The sequence below is a fragment of the Tachysurus vachellii genome, chromosome 24, assembly GCF_030014155.1.
Source record: "Tachysurus vachellii isolate PV-2020 chromosome 24, HZAU_Pvac_v1, whole genome shotgun sequence".
In the NCBI taxonomy this organism is placed as follows: Eukaryota; Metazoa; Chordata; class Actinopteri; order Siluriformes; family Bagridae; genus Tachysurus; species Tachysurus vachellii.
The window spans coordinates 2,664,522-2,675,020 of record NC_083483.1 but is presented as its reverse complement, the minus strand read 5'-3'; the positions used below and the strand labels follow the sequence as shown (position 1 = coordinate 2,675,020).

The 10,499-nt window shown below is 37.6% G+C and overlaps 2 protein-coding genes and 1 long non-coding RNA gene across 4 annotated transcripts; 1 reads left to right on the top strand and 2 right to left on the bottom strand.

The window, feature by feature from the left end:
* The first annotated feature begins 312 nt into the window (after window positions 1-312).
* Window positions 313-5,988, top strand: LOC132839212 (interferon-induced GTP-binding protein Mx1). The gene is made up of 12 exons (XM_060860054.1): window positions 313-1,302; window positions 2,182-2,334; window positions 2,524-2,678; window positions 2,925-3,063; window positions 3,162-3,360; window positions 3,820-3,898; window positions 3,986-4,108; window positions 4,344-4,485; window positions 4,682-4,840; window positions 4,984-5,060; window positions 5,172-5,444; window positions 5,638-5,988. Exons 1-12 carry the CDS (start codon window positions 1,113-1,115, stop codon window positions 5,860-5,862), a joined length of 1,914 nt encoding a protein of 637 aa, XP_060716037.1. The 5' UTR covers window positions 313-1,112; the 3' UTR covers window positions 5,863-5,988.
* Window positions 1,007-2,187, bottom strand: LOC132839216 (uncharacterized). The gene is made up of 2 exons (XR_009647715.1): window positions 1,885-2,187; window positions 1,007-1,318 (listed from the first exon to the last, which is right to left on the bottom strand). It is a non-coding gene; the product is annotated as an uncharacterized LOC132839216 (long non-coding RNA).
* A 1-nt stretch (window position 5,989) lies between the features above and the next one.
* pcnp (PEST proteolytic signal containing nuclear protein) lies at window positions 5,990-9,932 on the bottom strand. 2 transcript variants are annotated; one of them, XM_060860055.1, is made up of 5 exons: window positions 9,830-9,932; window positions 8,743-8,951; window positions 7,783-7,848; window positions 7,638-7,693; window positions 5,990-6,514 (listed from the first exon to the last, which is right to left on the bottom strand). In XM_060860055.1, the coding sequence occupies exons 1-5, from the start codon at window positions 9,870-9,872 to the stop codon at window positions 6,406-6,408; spliced, it is 483 nt and encodes a 160-aa protein (XP_060716038.1). In that variant the 5' UTR covers window positions 9,873-9,932; the 3' UTR covers window positions 5,990-6,405. The 2 variants fall into 2 exon arrangements, with proteins under 2 accessions (XP_060716038.1, XP_060716039.1); XM_060860056.1 differs by having other exon boundaries at window positions 8,743-8,948.
* Between the last annotated feature and the right edge of the window lie 567 nt (window positions 9,933-10,499).

Sequence of the window (10,499 nt, the reverse complement as noted above, 5' to 3'; positions counted from 1 at the left end):
AAGAAAAGGTTCGATTTCTGCCTCCATCTTGTGTGTGTGGAGTTTGCATGTTCTCCCCGTGACTCGGGGGTTTCCTCCGGGTACTCCGGTTTCCTCCCCCAGTCCAAAGACATGCATGGTAGGTTGATTGGCATCTCTGGAAAATTGTCCCTAGTGTGTGATTGCGTGATGAATGAGTGTGTGTGTGTGCCCTGCGATGGGTTGGCACTCCGTCCAGGGTGTATCCTGCCTTGATGCCCAATGACGCCTGAGATAGGCACAGGCTCCCCGTGACCCGAGGTAGTTCGGATAAGCGGTAGAAGATGAATGAATGAATGAATGAATCATGAAACATGAGGGACAGGTCTGCAGAGACGGGGCAGACACACAAGGAACATAAACAAAATGCACATGGCCAAAGTCCGGGCAGAGTCCTGACAATAAATCCTATTTACCCATTTGTAAATAGCTTTGGATGGAAGCATCTGCTAAATGAATACATTTATTATATTAGCATTTTAGCAGATAGCCAATTAAACTAAACATTACGCATAAAATAATAAAATTAAACCTAAACATACAGTATATTAAATATATAAAATATCAGACTATCAACATATGACAGATACCATAAAAATCTACTTTTTATTTTATAATACTTCTTATTCCTAGTATTTTTTGTATAATTTCTGTCAATGTGTACTTTGTAGCTGTAATTCTGTAGCCCTACACACTCAACACCTTCACACAAATAGTACCTAAATATAATCTGTGAAAAAAACCCATTAAATCAGGACAAATATAACTGAAACATTACCGAAACCTAACAACAGATAAATGCCGGCGCTTACTTTCGTTTCAGAAAATGACTCGATCCACAAGAGTCGATTCTTTAAAGAACATGAACTGTGTATAAAGTAAGAATGCATTTTTGTATTTGGCCAAACTTCGCCAGAGGAATCAATTTGAATGAACCGATTCCTGGTTTTGGCATCATTTATAAAGCATCCCGACGTACAAGTTTCCATTTTACAGGAAATAGTGGAAATAGTAGAGCTGTTTACAGTGTAAACAAAGTAAGATTATTTGCTAATAACTATTTGTCTATTTTCCGAGTGTATTAGCTGTGAGAGATGAGCGCGAGTCTAAGTGAACAGTATGAGGAGAAGGTGCGTCCGTGCATCGACCTGATCGACTCTCTGCGCGCGCTCGGTGTGGAGAAGGACCTCGCGCTGCCCGCCATCGCCGTAATCGGAGACCAGAGCTCGGGGAAGAGCTCGGTGCTGGAGGCGCTGTCCGGAGTCGCGCTGCCCCGCGGGAGTGGTGAGACTATATGGATCTAATATCATTAAAAATATATTTATGTATAATATATTCATCTGAACCTTATTAAAAACTAAAGGACAAATTCATTCACTCATTCATTCATTCATTCATTCATTCATTTATCCATCCATTGCTAATCAGAAGGGGAAAAACAAAGCTTTTAGTTTAAGAATGTTTTTCAGATATTCTCTGAATTGTGAACTCACTGGATATTTATGGAAAGATAGAGGGATGAAAGAAAGGATGGGAAAGTTAGACAGCTACTAATAGAGAATACAATTACATTTTTAAATTAAAATAGCAAAATAAACAGATTACACTAGAATCCTGGCAGGATGAATGTGTCCATAAGGGTAGAGGTTTGGAATACGTTTTATACATTTACAGGGCGTAAATATGTATATGTATCTGTGTACCCAATACAGAATGTCTATATGGTACACCTTTAAAATTCATTCTAGTCATTCAGTGAAACTAAGGTGCCCAAACCTGTTACCGCACAATAACACAACTGTATACAGAAACTTGACACCACCCACAGTGAACACCTTTGCTAACAGGAAAAAGTGATTAACTTACTTCCTGGGAATCCAAATGGAGGCAGAACCATCCATCTTGTCATGTAGCACGACCAAGAGTTTGTAATGATGTTTTGGCTTCATGTATCTCAGAGAAAGCCTATTATATTCACCTGCATGAGAGGAGAGAGCTGTTTGGGATTTCTAAAACACACTATGATTCCACCATTATATCACCAGTCTTCATATTTATAGCTACATTAACAAGCTAGTTTAACGGTTGCCTAGTTACCAATTATCCACCAGGAACTGCCCACCTGAGTTTTGACAAATATTTTGATATGATCCATACATACAGGTATTGTGACAAGATGTCCACTGGAGCTGAAGATGAAGAGGAGCCAAGAGAAAGACTTCTGGCATGGAAAGATCAAGTACAAGAAAGATAATGATCAGGATTATGAGGAAGATATCGAAGATCCAGCAGATGTGGAGAAAAGGATTAGGGAAGGTAAGGCTACGCTAGCTCACAAGCTCGATAACTCTGGAAAAATTCCCTATTGTATTTTCTAACCTATTTACTCATTTGATTGGTATAAGCTGGTATTAGCAGTTTGAGGGTTAGATAGATACTTTTGTTTAGTGGCAATGTATTTAATATATGGTTAATTATTATTGGTTTATCTGCATGCCTTTTTAGCACAGGACCATATGGCTGGGGTCGGTGTGGGCATTAGTGATGATCTCATCAGCCTGGAAGTGACGTCAGCTGATGTTCCTGACCTTACACTCATTGATCTGCCTGGTATTGCCCGTGTAGCAGTTAAAGGCCAACCGGAGAACATTGGAGAACAGGTACAGCACATATTCCCATATATATTACTTGGTGATATGTTCATTGTGTTGATAAACATACAACACTATATTAGTGTGATTTGACGTATTTCACTTAAGCTTTTTTAAAGAAAATATTCAAATAAAAAGTTCAAATATAAAAACAGCTTAAGCATAAATATTTGAATCAAACCTACTAACAAGTACTACAACCAGTCATGGCACCTAATAATGCATGCTAATACACACTAATGAACTGACAAACAGATTAAGAGGCTGATCCGAAAGTTCATCGTGAAACAAGAAACCATCAACCTGGTGGTGGTGCCGTGTAACGTGGACATTGCCACTACTGAAGCGCTGAAGATGGCACAGGAAGTTGATCCAAATGGCGAAAGAACCCTTGGTGTGTGCAGCCTTTACATCAACACTGAACATTGTTTTTACTTCTTCTCTCACTTTACCACATTCATCGTATTGTGTTTGTGTGTGTGATTCTAACAGGCATCCTAACAAAGCCTGACCTGGTGGATAAAGGCACAGAGGATACAGTGGTGTCCATCATCAATAACGAAATCATTTACCTTACTAAGGGCTACATGATTGTCAGGTGTCGAGGGCAGAAAGAGATCATGGACCGCGTCTCTCTGCTTGAAGCCACCGAGAAGGAGAAGGACTTCTTTAAAGAGCACCCACATTTCAGGTGTAGTGTTTTACTTTAGGATTTTTGAAATTTGAATTATATGAACTAGCACTATTTGGAATTTGTTTACGAATACGTAGCTTAATGGTGCTCTTAATAAATATTATCATATATTTATTTATTATAGTATTCATCTGATTTTTGATTAATAATGTTTATTTGGCATTAATATTGTTAATTATTCATATCTGATTAACAATGACATACATTATTTCAATGAAGAATACATGAAATGGATGACATGAAAATGTTGTCATATTCATTGAATTGCATTTTTACATTTATTAAAAATTCAATCATTCATGTCAATCAAGTCAATGATTCAATCAAGTCAATCATTTCTCTACAATTAATAATATTCCAATATTATTTGAGTCATTTGAATTACACTGATAATACATACAAATAATATTTATTATAACAGATTATTACAGATGTTTTGTTTTGTTTTCTTCACAGTGAGCTGTATGAAGAAGGCAAGGCCACCATTCCGAACCTGGCTGAGAAACTCACGCTTGAACTTGTCCATCACATTGAGGTAGTGATAGCTTTGTTCCACTATCCCTCAGGTTATGCAGTAAAAAATCCATCCGGGAAGACGTAAAACGTGTAGGTTTGTGTTTAGCTATCTCTTCCACGACTGGAGGAGCAGATTGAGGTCAAGCTGGCTGAAACTCAAGCTGAAATGGATCGTTATGGCTCGGGGCCTCCTACAGAACTAGGAGAGAGGATCTTCTTTCTGATTGATGTGAGTGACACAGTCAACAGTGAGGTTTACACACAATGAAATAACCTTCACAAATCAACTTACAAAGACCCACTAGTGCAGCAACTAAATTAGCAAGCTAGTCAAAAAAAACACAAAAAGCTTAATTATATCAACAAATTGTTGCTCAAGAAAACTAACGATGTATTATTGTATTTCTTTAAGACATATTTTAATTAAAAATTTTACGTATTCTTGTTTTTATGCTGCGTATTAGAAAGTCACAGCGTTCACTCAGGATGCTATTAACCTCACGACAGGAGAGGAACTGAAGAACGTCCAACATCTCAACATCTTCTCGAGCCTGCGGATGCAGTTTGCTCTCTGGAAGACTCATCTGGACAAATCAGGCGAGGCGTGTGAGTAACAGTGTGATGATACTATATTGCAAGTGTTACTAGCACAGTACTTGGCCCGTTTTCACACAACTGCTCCAAAGTTCCAAAGTTTGTTTGAGTGAAGCATAAAGAAAGTGAAATCAATACTGGGATACTTTTGTAAACTGTTTTGAAAGGGTGTACAAGTTTGGGGATAATTCTTTGTGGAATTTGCTAGTTAACATGAGGATTGAAAAGGAAGTGAATGAATATGAAGAAAAATACAGAGGCAGAGAACTCCCAGGATTCATCAATTACAAGACGTTTGAGGTGATGGTGAAGGACCAGATCAAACAGCTGGAGGAACCTGCCATCAGGAGACTGAAAGAAATCTCAGGTATAATGATATGAACTTAAATGCTCCCACACAAAAGGAGAAAAGACTCATATTTCCACAGATCTTAAGCACATCCTTTGGTGGACATATCAATGTTTATTACAGAAAGATATATTTACAGAGATTTCCCCATATGTCTGTAGATCTTATTAGGAAGAACTTTGTTCAACTGGCCCAACAGAGCTTCACAGGCTTCCCTAATCTCCTCAAAATGACAAAGGCAAGTCCTCATATTTAAGTTTGCACCAAGAGCACCAGATGACTGTATACGATAAACATGAAGCTCTGAAAGAACATCATATTCAAGCATAGTTGTTTGTTGTTCCTCCAGGCTAAGATCGAGTCCATAAAGCAGGCAAAGGAGTCGGAGGCCGACTCAATGCTGAGGACTCAGTTTAAGATGGAGCTGATTGTCTACACTCAAGACAGCATGTACAGCAACACCCTGAGCATGCTGAAGCAAGAAGGAGAGAGAGAGAAGAACCTAAATGATGGCATGACGACATGTAACCCAGTTCGTATTTACTCAAGTAGTTTATTCACTCAGTTGGACAACAAAGCCACTCTTGAGGAACTCACGTTTCACCTCAAGTCTTATTACAGTGTAAGTGGTTGTTAGCTATAATTCAATTCTTCTTGTGATTATCAACTGCTGCACATTAGCACTTTAACTAGGATAAAATGTTCAGGCAAATATGTCCTAGCTCTGGATAGCATTCCTTCAGCTGTTTGCTTCTTTGGTTTTTCAATGCAGCTACAAGATTTATTTATTTTTTCTTAATTGAATGTGTGCTTAGATTGCATGTAAGCGTCTGGCTGACCAGTTGCCGCTGGTGATCAGGTACCTGTTGCTGCAGGAGTCGGCAGCACAGCTGCAGAGGGAAATGCTACAGCTCCTGCAGGAAAAAAGCAACACGGATCAGCTGTTGAAAGAAGATCATGACATCGGTAGCAAACGCAACAACCTGCAGAGCCGCCTTAAGCGTCTGTTGGAGGCCCGCGACTACTTGGTCAGGTTTTAGAGTTATATATAGTGTATACTTTGGAAATGGTGTTAATGTTGATCATTTTAATGAAGAAAAAGAAAAAAAGATACATAAAATATATGAATGCTGTAATGAACTAATAAAATGACAAACAAAACATAACCATGTCTCATCATATAGATTTAATCATCTTTCCATCACACAGCACAGAGAACACATTCTTACTCCGATACATTTTATCAGCATCAGGAACTCTACAGCTTATCTAATATAATCTACTTCCTTATTGCTAATAATGTCTGTCTAAACAGTATTTGGTACTACATCAGATCAAATAACTGTGGTACATCTGGAGGAAAATATGAATCACTGTCAACGCCATCCACAGAAATGAATGAAAGGCTATGATTTTGTGGCAAAAAAACAAAAACAAAAACAACTATTACATCTAATAAAAGTGGCGTTGGTGTGGTAGTTTCATCACATATGTACACGTATATTTTACAAAAGTCTTTCAGGAAGAAAAAAAAAAACAAGAAACGAGATTTAAGGGATTGAAGGCAGTTATAATGGCAGGAGTTATTGATCAATCTGAGATTTGAGCTTCCTCTCCCAAAGCTTCTGGTGGTCAGAGAAACCTTGCTTGCCTTTGTTGAATGAGTTTGGGCCCGCTGAAGTTGGGGTGTCCCTGTAATAACACAGCATAATTAGTTCTGAGTTAGTAATATAGAGATAGAAAAAAGTGACTAACAAATAAATAAGCTTACACATTGTCAAAAAATAAATAAATAAATAAAAAACCTGTAATGCACTTAGCTTACTCTTCAGAGTGAAGATTTCAGCATCACCTTTTTGATTAAACGCAACAATCTACTAACCAAACATTGGTACGGTGAATAAGAGGGCCAAGCACTTTCTATCTGCAGCCTTAGCAACTGACGAAGACTAAAGCTGCACAAAGACTTCTCAAGCTGCAAATGAAGTTAAGTCTTGACACTTAACTTTGAGATATATTTAGCACATGCTAGGCAATCTTGATATATATATGCAAAAAGTTGTTGTTGCTTAGCTGTCAAAATGCTTTACAGGTTATGGCTGAAAAGTCCAACATTTAAAAAAAAAAAAAAGAACCTGATGGACTGATATGATGCTGTGATCCAACTTTTGCAAAAATAAAATAAAATAAATAAAAAACACCATAGAAAAAGCATCAACAACCTTGATCACAATCAAGAACCTTGAATTGATAATGAATGGTTCAAAAGATATGAACATGGGTATAAATCTGAACTATAGTGCCACCTAATGGTAAATTTAGACAACTTCTTGCACTCCCTTATGACGAGGTCCTTCAGTGATCTAATGTTTGGTCAGCATACACCACATGTGTTTGTGTGTTATGGACAAACTGTACCTTATATCAAACATTCAAGAAACTTTGATGATGGTGATGTTTGGATATAATTTGTAGAAGAAGAAAATATGAAATGATGGTAATTCACAGCAACAAAGTATGACTATTGCACTGAAGAGTTATTATTGTAAAAGTATGTTCAGATTTGTCCTACTGGTGGCACTAGACAGCTTAAGTAGCGTTACACAAAATGGCTAATTAAGGAGCTGAGACTGTCCTCTACTAATCTTCAAAACTTCATATAAATATTATAAAGCATTCTACAAGTTGAGACACAACTTAGCTTAAGTGGAATAATAATAAACAGAGAAGACACCATTCCAACAGGGTGTTTCAGCACCTTCAGTGTTTGGTCCCCTAATAAACAAACAAAGCACAATTAATAAAAAAGACAAACCTCCCAATGTTCTTCATCCTCATCTTCGCTTCTGGAGGCATCTCCTCTGGTTCACTCTGTAAAGACAGACATAGGTATTTTAAATTTACTGCTAAATCTAGTCATCAGGAAGATATTTTTGACACATGTGAAAGAAATCACTCACGTCATCGTCATCAAAAACAGATGCAGGTTTTTTGGAGGTTAGAACAGGCGCTGCTTCTTTCGGTTTCTGAAAAACATTTACACGCTTCAGAAAGAGACATCCTGGTCACATTTATCCACAATTAACATGAATGAAAAGAATGAAAAGGTCAAGCAGTAAGACAGCAAAGTTGTTAGTCATTAGCTAATTTCAGCTAACTAGCAGTTGACTAATGTTACACCAATTGGCTAGCTAGCTTCAGCTGACTTAGCAAAATACTCCAAAATTCAAGCTAGTTTAAATAATCATTATATTGTTCTGATCACTAAAACAAATCTTTAAGTAAAGGTTGAGAGAACTGCAGACATCAAAGAAAATAAACAAGCCAACATTTAATATCTACTAAGAGAACATACAAAGTAGATAGAGGAACAGCATGATTTAACATGTATATAAATATGCCAAAAAACCTTGTAATTTAACCAACTGTCCAAGCCACTCGTTCAGTGAGTCGGTTCATTTGGCTCAGTTCACCAATAAGAGTCGTCTTAATGCTTAAAACCTAAGTTTATTCTAAGATTTATGAAGTGATTTCAGTGATAAGAACAACAATCAAAGCTTAATATATAGAAGACTTTTCGCTCTGAATGGAAAAAAATATACATGCCAATAAAACGCCTGGGAGCCGTCTAAAGAGTCGGCTCCCGAGTAATTTAAAGAGTATTAAATTATTTAATAAATTAATTAATAAATTATAGGCAAATTAGCTATGATGGCTCGATTAACGATTTGACAGACCAAACCTATGGTGCAAGTGTTCTTAGTTAATTTGTTTTTAATATCAGAAGAGATACATACATACATACATACATACATACGGCCACTTCTACGATAAATTAACTACAAGAAAGATGACTATTATGATTCTTGCTAATATTAATACAGGGCTAGCTAGTTAGCATCATTCTTAGCACTACTCACGCTAGCTCCTAGCTTGATGGAAATAGGAGCAGACTTCTTAGCGACACTGATGCTGGGTTTGGAGATTTTGGGAGGCGCCGGCTGGTTATGGAGCTCGTCCTTGCTTCCTGGTCGCTTCCCAAGTCCACCACCACCACCACATCCTCCTCCTCCAGGGCTGTTGGAGACAGTGTTACATTTCCCATCGTTTGCCTTCTCCTCCGCTCCTGCTGGAGGCGAAACAACTTACCAAGGTGAGCGACTGTAGCCGTGGTGGCCAAAGGAGAGCTACAGTTACCTGGAAGATGAGGGACGTCAGGAGGACCTGCTCAGAAGTGCTGCTGGAGAGCAGAGAAGCTCAACTTCTACTCGTCTATCCACCTCCATAAGCTTACTGAGCTAAGCTAAAATGCTAAATCTTTGTTTTCATGTTTCATGTGAATTTTCCTGCTTTATCCGCTTTTTTTTATTTTACTTTACACCACAGTCGTTTTTTCTTTTTAAAACAGCAGCTCAAAATCAAAATGCACATGTTTATGATTTGTTAACATTAAATGTGAATGTAAACAGATCCGGATGGACGTGTCATAATAAATACAACATGCAGCCGTTGGCAAATCTCTGTGGCATAAGGATAAACAAAAACACGTCAAAATGTCACAGTAACTAGGGGTTAGTACACCACCCTATCTGTGATACCTTCCCTTCAGCAGCACACTCCAAAAGTAGTTTATTCCTGACACTATTTATAACCAGACATTCAGTTCCCCTGATGCTAAACTGGTGGCCAAAATCTTTCATTACTACATCATCAGTTATACTAAATAAAAAGCAGGTCGTTATAATTATTCACTATAATTATAAACATTGCTAACCTAAATAAGTTATTCTGCTGTGTAAAGAACAAACATAACCAGGTCGTTTGGAACCTGTAAATAAAAACACGGCGAACTAACGTTAGCTTAGCTCGCGAAGGTAACAGCTGAGTACGGTCATTTTCTATTACTGTGTGCATTATTTACGTTTTATCATAAATTGATAGCCAAATGAAATTAAACAACTACAGCAAAACTTGTACTACAATGAGAATTAGCGTTGATAATTTCACCTCCAGCCCGAGGCCCTTCGCCGCGGTGCTGCGCAGTCGCCATTGTTGTGAAAACCTTCCGGAAATAGAACTGTGAACGGGCGTCGAAAAGGGACAAACTGAATGCGTTACGAAACGCGCTACGTTTTCTTAACATCATCCGATTAAAACGGTAAAAATGAATGTGGAATCCAAGAGACGCAGACCACAAGTCTAAAAAAGAAATTTTGAAATAATGATGCGTATTATTATTATTATTATTATTATTATTATTATTATTATTATTATTATTATTGTTGTTGTTGTTGTTGTTGTTGTTGGATAACTCATATTGTATACATTTATTTAACCATACAAATGAATTTTGATGCATTTTCAATCATTTGCAACATCATTTGGAGATATACTCAGACCACCAGCTCTGAGATTACTGGCTCAGCAGGGCAATGTTATACCACAAGGTTCAGTGATTGGTCCCCTTTTGATTCCTCCTGTAATAGCTTTAAGATGGCTACCCTTTTTTTTTTTTTGATGATACTAAATTCATTATTTCCTTGCCATAAACAGAGAATCCAGGTTCCTGTAAGGCGTGGATATTTCTGGAAAATGCACACCGTGTATTCATTTGGCTGTCTCTTCCACAAAATATCTGCTTAATTAGACTTGCTCATTGATTGTCTTACCCATTAGT